This window comes from Postia placenta (assembly GCF_002117355.1).
Source record: "Postia placenta MAD-698-R-SB12 unplaced genomic scaffold POSPLAscaffold_3, whole genome shotgun sequence".
Lineage (NCBI taxonomy): Eukaryota > Fungi > Basidiomycota > Agaricomycetes > Polyporales > Adustoporiaceae > Rhodonia > Rhodonia placenta.
The window spans coordinates 2,393,590-2,406,449 of record NW_020169834.1 but is presented as its reverse complement, the minus strand read 5'-3'; the positions used below and the strand labels follow the sequence as shown (position 1 = coordinate 2,406,449).

General features: G+C 53.8%; 6 protein-coding genes across 6 annotated transcripts; 3 read left to right on the top strand and 3 right to left on the bottom strand.

Annotated features, from left to right (window-relative positions):
- Positions 1–89: 89 nt before the first annotated feature.
- Positions 90–2,943, top strand: POSPLADRAFT_1179115 (hypothetical protein; the record flags this gene model as incomplete). The annotated part of the gene is made up of 10 exons (XM_024488642.1): positions 90–415; positions 468–643; positions 703–824; positions 892–1,051; positions 1,104–1,167; positions 1,229–1,658; positions 1,710–1,769; positions 1,822–1,885; positions 1,939–2,338; positions 2,423–2,943. 10 exons carry the CDS (start codon positions 90–92, stop codon positions 2,727–2,729), a joined length of 2,109 nt encoding a protein of 702 aa, XP_024342202.1. The 3' UTR covers positions 2,730–2,943.
- POSPLADRAFT_1044783 (hypothetical protein) lies at positions 2,935–4,464 on the bottom strand (the record flags this gene model as incomplete). Its single annotated transcript, XM_024478604.1, has 5 exons — positions 2,935–3,219; positions 3,281–3,413; positions 3,470–3,865; positions 3,928–4,210; positions 4,266–4,464. 5 exons carry the CDS (start codon positions 4,462–4,464, stop codon positions 2,935–2,937), a joined length of 1,296 nt encoding a protein of 431 aa, XP_024342201.1.
- Positions 4,465–4,688: 224 nt separating this feature from the next.
- POSPLADRAFT_1167660 (hypothetical protein) lies at positions 4,689–5,872 on the bottom strand. Its single transcript, XM_024487975.1, has 5 exons — positions 5,651–5,872; positions 5,395–5,596; positions 5,281–5,341; positions 5,121–5,232; positions 4,689–5,067 (listed from the first exon to the last, which is right to left on the bottom strand). The coding sequence occupies exons 1-5, from the start codon at positions 5,702–5,704 to the stop codon at positions 4,720–4,722; spliced, it is 777 nt and encodes a 258-aa protein (XP_024342200.1). The 5' UTR covers positions 5,705–5,872; the 3' UTR covers positions 4,689–4,719.
- Positions 5,873–7,362: 1,490 nt separating this feature from the next.
- POSPLADRAFT_1134373 (hypothetical protein) lies at positions 7,363–9,230 on the top strand (the record flags this gene model as incomplete). The annotated part of the gene is made up of 5 exons (XM_024484467.1): positions 7,363–7,534; positions 7,583–7,993; positions 8,040–8,160; positions 8,216–8,981; positions 9,087–9,230. Coding segments are annotated over 5 exons (1,614 nt in total), but the record flags the coding sequence as incomplete, so codon positions are not given.
- A 636-nt stretch (positions 9,231–9,866) lies between these two features.
- On the top strand, positions 9,867–11,286 carry POSPLADRAFT_1135276 (hypothetical protein; the record flags this gene model as incomplete). The annotated part of the gene is made up of 9 exons (XM_024484569.1): positions 9,867–9,926; positions 9,987–10,128; positions 10,186–10,291; positions 10,347–10,387; positions 10,439–10,455; positions 10,510–10,651; positions 10,707–10,896; positions 10,954–11,036; positions 11,102–11,286. Coding segments are annotated over 9 exons (966 nt in total), but the record flags the coding sequence as incomplete, so codon positions are not given.
- Positions 11,287–11,513: 227 nt separating this feature from the next.
- On the bottom strand, positions 11,514–12,788 carry POSPLADRAFT_1054153 (hypothetical protein; the record flags this gene model as incomplete). The annotated part of the gene is made up of 7 exons (XM_024480490.1): positions 11,514–11,652; positions 11,709–11,856; positions 11,915–12,005; positions 12,075–12,244; positions 12,302–12,390; positions 12,443–12,573; positions 12,624–12,788. 7 exons carry the CDS (start codon positions 12,786–12,788, stop codon positions 11,514–11,516), a joined length of 933 nt encoding a protein of 310 aa, XP_024342197.1.
- Positions 12,789–12,860: the final 72 nt, after the last annotated feature.

Here is a 12,860-nt window from a genome sequence, read left to right as displayed (position 1 = left end):
ATTACATATGCTCCCTCCTCCCCTTTATACCCCCGCGGCCCCCTCTGCGTCCCCCCTCCCTCCCCAGCGCAGCCAGCGGTGCTGTAGCCATGTCCGTGTCTAGGAATAACTCCCTGCTCCGTCTCGGCACGGCCTCGCGTTCCCAGTCGCGTCGGCCCTCGCGCCCACGCACGTCGCGCGACCCCTCTCGCGCGTCCATCCCGTATCTTCCCCAGGGCCCTGAGGCGCTGATCAACCCCGACGGGCAGATCGGCGAAGACGCCGTAGAGCTCCTCCAGGAGTTCGTCCATCCGCACCGGCACGAGTCCGAGAGCACCCTCGTCGAGGAGGTACCCGAGGAGGACGACCAGGCCCCGGACTCCCATGCGACGTGGAGACAGAGTCTGCCGTGGTGGAAGAGGCCGTCTCCGATGTGGTTCGTGCTCTGCCTTGTGCATACGCAGATCCTGTTTCAAAACTGCATGCAGGTTCCTCATCCTCATCCCCTTGGCTTCAGTTGCCATGTCGGCGACTATGGCCCCTCGTATCGAGATATACACCAGGCTGGTGTGTGATGCGTATAGACCGGAATATACCGTAGGACGCGGTAAGGATCGTCTTCCTAACCCAGATGTTGTGTTCAGCCCCTCTGTCATACTCGACGGTAAATAAACACAAGTCATTGTTGCCGATGACCTTTCCTGAACGAGTTGATCTACTTAGACAAGACCTATGAGCTATGCGTCGCAGACCCAGTTGTCCAGAAGGCTGTCGCGAAGCTATCCTTGTCTATGATCACAACGATGGGTGTATTGGGCTGCCTGACTACGGGATGGTGGGGTTCGGTATGTTCCACAAATATATGCACTTCAGGCTACTCTCATACGGAGTCTTATCTTTCAACGCGACTAGCTCTCAGATAGGTTTGGCCGCATGAAAGTGATGGGGTTTGCTGCCTTCGGCATCCTCATCACGGACTTCACCTTCATCTTCGTAGCGAAATTCTCGAGGGCGCTTCCGGGTGGCTATCATTTCCTCCTACTTGGACCTCTTGTTGAGGGTTTACTCGGCGGTGCGTACGATGCACTCTTTAGTGTTCATTGTGTTCTGATGTACTTGCGTAGGCTTTAGCACCGTGTCAGCAGCTATACATGCATACATCGCGGACTGCACGGACTCTGCTACACGGTATGCGTCCCGCTCCCACATTTACAAATCCTGCTGCGCACTCATGCCGCCTGCTCACCAGCGCGCGTGCATTCTCGCTCTTCGTTGGGCTGATGTTCATAGGCGTGAGCATCGGGCCCTCGGCCGCGAGCTTGCTCATCAGCGCGACCGGTACCGTGCTCTCCGTCTTCTACGTCGCCGCCGCAGTGCACATCGCGTACAGTATTGTTATCTGGTTCGTCATCCCCGAGTCGCTTTCGCCCGCGCAGAGGGCACAGGCGAGGAAGCTGCATGAGGAGGAGCTCTCGCAACTGCAGGCAGCGCGTGCCAAGGGCGGCGCGGGCGTGTGGCTGCGGTGGGCATTCGGGTTTCTCTCACCGCTCACACTGTTCTTCCCGTCGGCCAAGAGCGCCAACGTTGGAACGAGCGGTGCCAATCCGCTGAAGACCAAGAGACAAGGATTGGGGCTGGTACTGGTCGCCGGGGGGTATGTATGCATCATGATGTTGATGGTGAGTGATTATATGCTGGACGCGAGTGCCTGTGCTGACCGGGCTACGTAGGGATCCCTGACATCCAAGATGCAATACACTACTCTGGCGTTTGGCTGGGATTCCAAGAATGTGCATCTCGCTACTACTTAGTGGAGGGACCGCACACTGACGTCTTGTGCAGATCGGCTATTGGACGAGCATAATCGGCGCGGCCCGAGCGTTTCACCTCACTGTAGTTCTTCCCAGTACGTATAGAACTCAAAAGAGCATGCGTTTTACTCACTCACAATTCTCGCAGTCGCAATCTACCTCTGCCAACCGAAGACTCCTGCGATTCACCTGCCGGTCGAGCCCGACGAACCACTTTCCCCTACCGCGGATTCCTCCCCGGCCACCGCGCGCCCCGCCTCGGAAGTAGATGCCCCGCACTCGGCACCGCCTGTGTCTCCGCGCCGCCACCACTCGCCCACGTTCGACCTCACCGTCGTGCGCGTGTCGCTCGCCATCGACTTGGTCGCGTACGTCCTCATGGCGTCCGCGACGAACGGCACGCTGTACACCGTCTACTCCGTGCTCGGCTCGTTCGGCGGGGGCGCGGCGCCGGCGCTGCAGAGCCTCGCGTCGACGCTGTACGCGCAGAACGGCGGGAAGGAGCTGGGGAAGCTGTTCGGCGCGTTCGGCGTGCTGCAGGCGATCAGGTGCGTGGGCCCGCTGTCTGGACACGCCGGGCATGGCTGATGCCCGCTATGTCTGTGTGTTGTGTGTTGTGTGTCTGCCTGCAGCTCGCAGGTCGTCGGCCCGTCCATCTACGGCGTGGTGTACTTGCGGACCGTGGCGACGTTCCCGAAGGCGGTGTTCTTCGTGTCGGCGGGGAACCTGGCGCTGGCCATCGTGCTGCTCTCTTGCATCCGCTTGCTGCCCACCTCGCAAGGTGACGAGGAGAGCGTGGAAGCGACTGTAGACGTTTCTGCTGTGCGCCGCGAAGAGACGCTGGTGGACGTGCAGGGGCCGCTGATCGTCGTGGAAGACGAGGACGAACTCCGTGGACGCAAGCCTGACGTCAAGGTGACGGTTACGGCTGCCGAATAAGCTTTGTAGTGGGTACCGTTCTGTTCTTGTTGTGCCATGCACGCCTCGTGCATCTCCCTTCTCTTGCATCCGAAATTTGCCACAACATAGTTATAAGACAACAACTCGTGTACAATGTACCTTAGACATTCCTATGCAGGCCTTCACTTAGTGGCAGTATTGTACTCTACTTGTGCTTTACACTATCTCAACATAGACGACGCGTTCATACTCCCGGTGCGCCTGGTACTCTTGTCCGCCACCAGCCCCAGACACCGAGGCCGATGATGGAGTTGCCGATCCCGAAGCCCGCTGAGCCAGCGCCGATGAGCGTCAGCAAGCACCAAACGTAGCCGACGAGGCGACCGAGGATACGGCCTGTCCACCGCTTCACGACGGCGAGAGAGTCGGGTCGTGGATGGTAAGTGGCAGGTAGCTGTATGGTTGGTGGGGATGTAGAGGTTGAGTGGGCGGGAGCTGAAGGTAGCAGGAGAAGCGCAACGATGGGTTTCTGCAATACCGTGCTATGGTCAGCATAGACCAGCGATATCTGGGTATATAATTGTACTTACATGGTCAGAGGTGGTATATGAAGGAATAGTGGTATACAACAAGTTCGAGATAGAGGACTCTGTGGGTGCGTCTGGTGAGTCCGCGTAGGACGTGTACATTATCCTATCGGTCCATGCGGGTGCCCGCTTAAAGCTACATACGAATGTCAGCGAATACAGTCATGACAGCAGTTCAAAGGCGGTACACACTCGAATTGGTCGACCTCTCCGAGGCGATACTTATAGCTGCACGGGAACTTCCAGAACTCGCCTTCCCGGAGACCCATGAATATGCGGCCGTTGATGTCCCGCTCCTGGTAGAGCTGATCGCACTCCTTCAGCGTACTCCGACCTGTCTCGTCGAACGCCATTTGAGCGAGCTCCGGGAGCGAGCGTGTTGACAAAGCATGTGTCGGCGGAATGGCGAACCGGAAGTTAAGATCCCCGAAGAAGAATAAGTGCGAAGTTGCGTATATTGTTGTCGGGTCGTTCGGGTTGGAGCTGCCAGGGACAGGGGGGAAGAGCAGCGTTCCAACAATGTGGTGGTAGTCGTGGATCCGCTGGGCAAGCCTGTGCCCATGCGCAGTGAGGTGCGCATTGACGAACCTACGCGGGACAACGCAGTCTCCATTGAACGTCTACACCGGTCTCACTGTCGGAGTACGCACGTAAGAACCTCGCTCACACCGCCGTCCTCTCCCGACACTCGGAAGCGCACCCCGACGGCACCCTTGTTCCCCATGTACGCGGGCCCGCAGCCTGTCCACTGCGTTTGGACGTCGCACACGCGGCGCGCGACGCCATCGTCGCGTCCATAGATGAGCAGCGCTATGCCGACGTTCACTTCCTTCGCGATAAGCGAGTACTTCTCGCCGTTCGGCGCGTATTTCTCGATCTGCGAGAGGATGAGCGCGTCGCGGCTCTCAATCACTGACCTGGAGAACCCGGCAACTGGTGTGCATGAATTCAGAGCCTGAGGTCGAGTGGAAATAGGTCCAGTACTCACAGCCGAGGTGCAACGGCAGCAGTTCCTGGAAACCGACCGCGACTATGTCCGGGGCACGGTGCTCGACGCCTTGCGCTCCGAGCACGGAGGCTTGTAGTGTCGGAGCAAGCCAGTCGACCAGGTCCTGCGGAAGACCCCGTTCAGCCTGCAAGTTCGTATTGTACGACGCGATTTGAACAAGCAGCCGGCCCTCAGACATTGTGTGAGAGTCTGGAAACCAAGTGTCTCATGAAAGGCACCATGGAGAGAGACGGTGCGACTGTGAGTGTCGGGCGTTAGCGCGGGAAGCACTCATGGACAGCTTTCAGTACTACTTTCTATGCATCATCCCTTAAGGGGATGAGCGGTCTATAGGTGGGACTGAAGATACGGGCTGTGGGTTTCTTTGCGCGCACACATTTCCCCGCAGTTAGAGTGAAAAGGAATCAATGCAGTAGGAAGTAAAATGACATGTTCATGATATAGGAAGGAATGGGCTCCTGCGGTGAGTGGGAGCCTCGATGACTGATGGTAGCTCCTTTGCCATCTCCTTCGTTCCAGCAGGGAATGGCAGGCCGAGTATGCCCTTCGGCAGTAGCTTGTCGAAATCACCCTTAGCATGATTGACTCGCGCGACGCTAATCATCTTCTTCTTGGCGTCCCGTACCATAACATGTGCGTCGTCAATACCGGGTACACAGCCACGCACGAAGATGAGGTCGAGAGCACTGTCGACACGAATGACGGCGAGGTTCTGGGTTGTTGTCCGCACACCACCCAGGCGACCAGCCATCTTCTTTCCTGGCCAAACACGGCCGGGATCCTGCAGACTGAGTAGTAAGTGTACGGACGTCCGCGGTAGTAGAATGCACGTACTTGGTGAGCACCGATGGCTCCTGCCGAGCGGTGGGAGACGGATACACCATGGCTGGCCCGAAGACCCTTGAAATTCCACTTCTTCATTGTCCCTTGGAATCCCTTCCCTAGACTGGAGAGTCATTAGAATAACTGCAAAGTATATTGTCAGAGAACATACGAATTCGCAATGACATCGACATATTGTCCGGGGACAAAATGAACTGCAGAAAGGGTGGTGCCTTGACTTCCGAGTGAGCACGAAGTCGTCGTCGGATTTAGTGCCAGTACACACCAATTGGTACGTGGGCATCAGGAGTGACCGGAAACTCCTTCACAATGCGTTTTGGGTCCACACCGGCCTTTTTGAAGTGGCCTAGCATCTGTTTGGTAGCTGTTTTGGCTGGTCTGTCCGTTGCAGCGACTTGAACAGCATGATATTCCGACAAGTCCTTCCGGACGGTCTTGATGTTCGCAGTGACTTGGCAGTTCTCTAACTGAGCCAGTTATCAAGTTCGCGAGTACAGAATGTGTGAAATAGCAGGACATACCTGAAGAACCGTAACTGGGAACCTTGCTCCGTGGTCATCCCACATAACCGTCATGCCGCGTTTGCGAGCAATTAGGCCCGTCCGCACTGAAGTCGGCTCCCACTTGGAGGCTGCCGGTGTTGATGCTGCCTCTGTGGTAGCCGTTGCATTGCTCACGACGGAGGAGTGCAGTGTCCTACATGCCGATATTCGTGGCTGCTGCCCCAAGGCCCAGAGTCTGAGCATGCTGCCGGTCAGAGTGAAGTGATCGTGGGCGTCTACACACGCGATCCGAATTTTGGAACGACCGTGTCGAGGACTCCGGCCACCGCTCTCCTCTCAGACGTGATTGAAGTACTACTCTCTGTCCAATGGAATGGATCGCTGGCCCGTTGGTGAGACGAATCAGGCGGATGCACAGACGAAGAAGACACAGCGCAAGGGCAAGGGAAAAGCCTTCTCTTGGGCTTACCCCGTCCTTGAGCACGGAGCGCTGAGCGCCGCTACTCTGCAGCAGGGAGCCGGCCGTTTGGAGTGGTCATTCCTCGCCGGTAGCAGCAAAGGAAAGTCTGGTCTTTGTGAATGGCCTGTATCCTCTGACCGCCTGACAGCCCGTAGACTTGTGCCTCAGGGCAGCCCGCTACAGATATTTCCGGACACTCGCCCATCATTGCCTCGTAATGTGGGAGAGACCATACTGCAACGGGCGGAGCAAGGTGTACGTATAAAGGTCGATCCAGTTATGCATATTCACGATTACATTAGGCACGCTTCCTCCGCACTCATTACCCAGAGGTCGACATTCCTGCTGAGATCATACGGGAAGAAATAGCGGAAGATGCTCGCCATATGCATGAACTCAATGAGTTCGATCCATATCAGGGCAGTAATATTGAAGCCCTTCATGTGTCTCGTGAGTCGCGTGAGAGCTTGGCGTACCTCGCGTGCCCTATGGGCGAATCATTCTGTGATTTGAGTCAGTGAGCTATTTTTTCTTCACGATGAAGTGGTGGCCAATTATGTTGCAGACATCAGCTATATAAACTTTTCACAACGAGAATATGCGCATTTAAATGCGATGGCTAAGCCAGTGCGAAGCTTCCCGACACCTATACGACAATTGGTAGCATCCACGCCGCCTTCACAGAGTGGGTGTTCATAATGTCTGAATGATCGTGGAATTAGTGCGTGCTGACATTGACATTAACACGACTCAAACAGTGTCCCTCTTAGGTGTTCGTACCTTAGCATCAGCTTCAGTCCTCAAAGTCACGGCACCTTCGGTGCGCGCAGTAAAAACAGATGAACTCGTCCAAGTGGTACGCACAGACGTAGGGGACAAAAGAGTTGTCGACATGATCCTACCTGCCACACGAAGGACTCTCTCTCTAATGATCAACGATGTGGGGGCAGTCTACCGGTGTAGTGCTCCTCATGGCGACAAATTCCTGTAGGTTATAGGCGCTTATCCTCCATTAGACATGATGTGAAATCCTCACTGCAGGGAGCTGATGCATCGGCCCCCAACTCCGTTGAATGGGCCTGTTGACAACGTTTGGAGACTGGCACATTGGAGTAGCGAGGATGACTGTCTGCTTATGTCATCTCGATCAGCAGATATGCTTGACTTCAAGGTAACGTACAATCCACTGCTAATGCAAGCGAGGTAGTTTGACAATACCTTACTGCAGTCACAAGCCAGCCGTAACATCTACGATGCGTCGAGAGGAGGGGAGCTACTCATATCTATCGAAGGCATGGAAGATGACCACATGGTCCGGCTACTGACCACCAGTGAAATCTTATGGATCGATGAACGCAATACGCGGAGACCATTACTAGGTATTAAGCACGGGAGGGACCTCGACCGTACTCTGACTGCGCATACAGGATATTTGCACAATGGTAAGCGTTCTTTGCTGTGTTCCAGAGTTGCATCTAATACTATCCCAGCTCCCATAACATTCCTCACATCTTTCCACAATGGTCTCATCTCCCTGTACGACGTTTCGCGCACCGACTCGAATTTTATACAGCAAACTCGACCTGCGTATTCCCTACCAGCACTCCAAGCGACAGATGGCCGCAATCTTGGCCACGTCTTTTTCCAACATTATACTGACGCAATCGGCTCCAATATCAGCGCATTTCAACTGTCCGAGACCGGAGGCCTTCACATGCTGGCCCTTCAATTGGCCCTTGATGATGATTGCGTCGAAGACCGGATGACAGGACGACGTTCGACAAACATATTACCTGAGGAATCACAGTCATTAGTCAATCATTTCAAGCTCTCGAGCGCTGAAAATGGTCCTTTGGCAGCGCGTGGTTACAGCGAGGTAGATGTACGACCCATATACGATAGTGCGAGCATCCCCTTACTCAACGAGGATATACTGACGGGCATTAGGGCTTTTCTGCGATGATTCTTCTGAGACGAAGGAGAACGGAGATGCAGTTTACGACTTACTTGACAAGATGCCTACATTTTGGCAAGATCTGGATGTTCCCCTTGAGCACATGGTCACGACGTAATTCTTGTCTGCCTATCCTCTCCGTTCGAACTCGCTGAAGCCAGCTGGATAGATACGACGTTGCTTACCGTTCTGGCGGTGAACCAGCTAATGCCTCTAGGAATGACGTCTTCACTGAAAACGTGCTCAATTCCCGTCGCGGCTTCCGTGCATTAGTGCAAGATCGCATTCCTGTCAAACCTGTCGCGCGCGGAGCTGCATGGCACATCAATATATCGCCTTTCATACGCCGCGAAGTTCCCGATTTGGGTCATGAGCACGAGGAGACAATTGAACATCTCCGCCATTATGACCTGGATTCTGACGTTGAAAGACCAGGGCCGTCTTATAGGAGGGAGTCCGAAGCCCGCGAACAGCTGGTACTCGATCTCGCTCTAGCCTCGGACGTGTTTTCCCCCGTGCGTCCTCAAGCAGCCGCTGATCCAGGTTTGGACGACGCTCTAGAGACAATGTCTCGCGCCACCGAGGCCATGTCGCTCAAAGACTCGGAGCCGCCGCCCGTCAAGTTTGGCTTTTTGCGTCCAATCTCGAAGGGGTCTATCGACTATTACATGGACTCTCGGAAACAAGACGCAGCACGCACAGACGGCCTCTGTCCGCCGGGCGTCCATCTACTATTGCAGGAGTGGGGAGTCGGTGCGGATCCGTATGCGTACAATTATGAAGATCCATACCAAGATGGCGTCACAAAACTGATGCCAGCCGGTGCCCACCACCCTAGGAGACGATCGATGGATGACATGCCTTCAGCGACGCAACCATCAACGCAGCCCAGAATGCCCCCTGCAGTAGTACCTGCCGCGGCGGTGATGCCCCCTGTCATAATGGCAAGTCAGCCCACGGGTCCAAGAGGACTGGCTGTTATCACGCAAGCACAGTGCGCAGTCTCCAATCAGCAGCACATGTTAAATGGGCACAGCCAGCCTATCGATGACGTATTGGGATCAAGTCAAGATTTCCCGTCTCAACTGCCCATGCCCAGCACGCAGGTCCTTCCCGGTCCTCATGGCGGACGTCCAGGCCCCATCAAGAAGAAAGCTGTCAAGAAGAGAGTCGGTGGATTTTGATCCCCTGTCCTCTCAGCCTCAATGTAGGTGTGCGTTTACGTGATCCTGAGGGACTATCTATGGACAAGCTCATACCATTTGAATCCAGGCAGCAGGTGTTAATATGGCTATCGGGATCGGCGTATGGGCCACATGTTTACATTACAGTAGTGTGCCGCCTGTGCATGTTGTGTATATATGTACTCAGACTATACCTGACCCTGCACCGTCGATTGCCAGCCCAAACCCGGAAATCACAGGAGCTATATACTTAGCTGGGCGCTTGTTTGAGACTGCTTGTTAGAGTGAATTATGCTGGTGTTGGCAGCGCGGCCCAATTGAATTTCACCCCGGATCATACATCCACCAAGCCCTGACTGCGACGTCCTGGCAGACTTGAAACAGCGTTGCTTGAGACTTCAAAACATCGTGCTGGCGCACGAAGCTGGACTCTAACGGGCCCGGTTACTGCATCCTATGAGTGAAGCAAGGTGGGCCAACACACCAGCAAATGAGTACGCCGCGTCCATAACGATGCCATTCCTTGCAGCCCAACTGGCTTTTTGTTTGACTCTGCCGCCCTTTATGAGTCCTTACGAAGTAATCCACAAACTACAAGCATGACTCGGTATCGTATAGTAATGTCTATTTTCAGGAAACAAGGCCGTCGTGTGTGCGGTGTCAGCAAGCTACATTTCAACATTCGCGGGATATCCTGTTCGTACCCACCACTCCCGCATACATGCGCAAGTCCTAGAAGTTGACCCGCATGTATAGCTGGACTCTATCAAGTCCAGACTGCAGACCATTCGCACCCCGATAACGATCCACAGCCTAGCCGCGCAGGTGTATAGAGAGGAGGGTATCGTTGGGTTCTACCGTGGGCTATGGATACCATTGATGACAATCTCATTTGTCCGTGCGTATTCTGCCCTCTTGTGTTTGGCCTCAATAACTGCAGCTTAGTTGAAACCAGGCGCGGCATCATTCACGATATATACGAGTACTAAAGAGTACTTCCGCGATCATCATCTGCTAGCGCATAATACACTACTGAACGTGGCCTCAACTGGTGGCATTGGGTGAGTTTTTACCATGTATGCTAGTCACTGCTCAAACTTACCTTCCACGGGGCAGAGGTGCCCTATCCGGGTCATTGATATCATTTGGGAGTGCGCGTAAGTGTACCTACAGTTTTGATAGTTGTAACGCCAGCTCATGACTTATAGCATTCGAACTTGTCAAGGTCGGCCTGTAGAGGTTACGGGCTAAGCAGTATGCTCATTCGGAAGTGGTCTAGGTTCGCCGGCAGCTGGAATACTCTATCGCTGCAAGCAAGGGTTTGCGTATAATAAAAGCTCCAGGTACTATGGATGCTGTTCGTGAGATATTCAGAACATATGGCCTTGGTGGCCTGTATCTCGGTTTCCGCCTCCATTTCGGTGAGTGCAGGCATATCGCATTGAGAATCAGGTGTGTTCTAAACGAATGTTTCAGTGCGAGATACGGTGGGCACCGGCTTGTACTTTTTCGAGTACGATGGTCTGCGGCACCTGATGGGTCGTCTACAATCTGGGGAGCAAGGTCCAACACCAGCTTGGATGCCCGTTCCATTGTCCACGGTTCCATTCCTATGCGGCTCTCTGGCAGGAGTCACCTCATGGGCATTGATATATCCTCTTGACGTGTAAGTGGACGAATTGAATTGGCAAAATCTGTGATCACTGACGACAGATGTATGCAGCGTCAAGACGAAAGTTCAGCAGCGCGCGTTGGCTGGAGAGCAGCGGCGGGGTACATGGGAGACCTTGCGCCGACTGATCCGAGGTGAGATTGCCTTTGACCCAGTGAACTTGTGATATTACGTTCTCACGTACTGTCTCGATTTGAAGGCCCAGATCCAAATGCGCCGAAGCCGATATTGACAGGGCTAACCAGGTTGTATCGTGGTCTGGGAGTCAGTGCCTTGAGAAGCATCACAACCCACGGCTTGCTATGGACATTCTTTGATCTCACAGCTGGGTACATTGATAGGTTACCAGTGATTAATAGAAGCAATGAAGAGAATGCTACTTAGATGTTCTGGTGACTTGGCTCGGTACTAATGGAGCTGGTGCTATTGCTGACAGACAGTGCCGTCCGCCACGGATCGCATCTCCTTATGATAGTCGAAAACATGCAGGTCCATACATTATAGATACAATTGAGACGCACAAAGCAAAACAGCGAGGCAACATAGCGACGAGGATGCAGGGTAGACATACGGTAGACATGCAGTAACTTAAAATTGGAAGAGGAAGCCGCCTACTGGTCTTGCACGGCGTACGGATGGCGTACAAGCTCGTCATAAAGGTCTGTCGGGAGATCACGGACTAGGGTAACAGCAATGCCAATGACCGGCAGAGCTTCAAGCGGAGGGAACGTGCGAAGTAGGCGCATGGGACTGCACGCGCGCAACATCAGAGTCGACCAAGCTGGAGAAATGTACGGCGTCCTCACCTCGAAGAGTTCATGACCTCATCTCGCATAAGGAGGAGTTGTGCGATGACACAAAGTACGTTGAGGTGCACCCCAAACGCCAAGAGGAAGTCCCAGAGCTGCAAAACCTGGTCGAGTGGGGGTGTACATGCGCATAATGTCAATATCGCTTAGAGAAGTAGAGAATAGTAAGTTACAAATTTAACAGCATACATGAGGACGCTTACATGGGAACGCATAGATCTCTGCGGACAAATTTTTGCTACGCAGATAGGCATATAGCTCCGGATCCACGATCTTAAGGCAACGGTCAAGCAGCTGCGTAAGTGTGAGTCTAAGAACTGTATTAGCGCAAGAATTATAACATGCCTTCAAGCCGCGATGCACTCCCTCAAGAGTTGGTTGTACATAGAGGGGACATGACTCCTCAATGAACTTGGCAAAACAAAAGAACGCCTCCAGCTCGGACGGCATTGTATACAAGAAAGGTGCAGCAAGGACATTCATTCCCTGCACGTACGTGAAGCCGAATTGATGCGTCTCTGAGTCTTGTCTGTCTAGAAGGGTGGCAATGAATCTCGCAACACCCACACAACTCAGTGGGAAGGACTTACCATAATTCCGCCATACAAACGCGTCTAGGAGGCGCACTAGCATGTCTTCTCTCACCCGTTCCTTGAACCCGCGATCTGTTGCTAGAGTTCTAAGGATAACTCAGTGCCTTGGAAAATACGTACGTTTGGCGCGGCACACACCTGAAAGTATCATTCCGGATCTTCTCTCGAACCTCGCATGGTCCTCGTGCGACGTACTCCAGGAATGTGTCTGCCGACACGTCCTGTACGCGTAGTAGGATCTTCCATATCCTAGGGCGCAGGGATGTATCCTATGGGCGCGTTAGCGAGATCCTGATCGACTCGGGGCTGAACATGCCACCGCAGATGGGATTCCGTCGACGAGGATTAGTCGCCGGAGCTTCTTTACAGACTCTTCAATATCATGTATAGTTCGTATCTTCGATGAGAGCTTGAACTGGTTGAGAATTTTATTGAATGAATGGGCCGTCGCAGCGGCAGACGAGGATGAAGATGAGGAAGACATGGTTGAGTCGAGCTCATCAACTCAAGCGCTCTCGATCACTTACTAATGAGCTTGTCCGTTTCGTCCGCCTTC

Bases quoted from the DNA above. Each gene is read 5' to 3' on its own strand.
- POSPLADRAFT_1167660 (XM_024487975.1), bottom strand. From the start codon at position 5,704: ATGACGGTTATGTGGGATGACCACGGAGCAAGGTTCCCAGTTACGGTT. The intron at 5,342-5,394 runs GTGTGTACTGGC...TCGGAAGTCAAG, and splicing joins TGATGCCCACGTACCAATTG to GCACCACCCTTTCTGCAGTT. The intron at 5,233-5,280 runs GTATGTTCTCTG...ATGACTCTCCAG, and splicing joins GTCGATGTCATTGCGAATTC to TCTAGGGAAGGGATTCCAAG.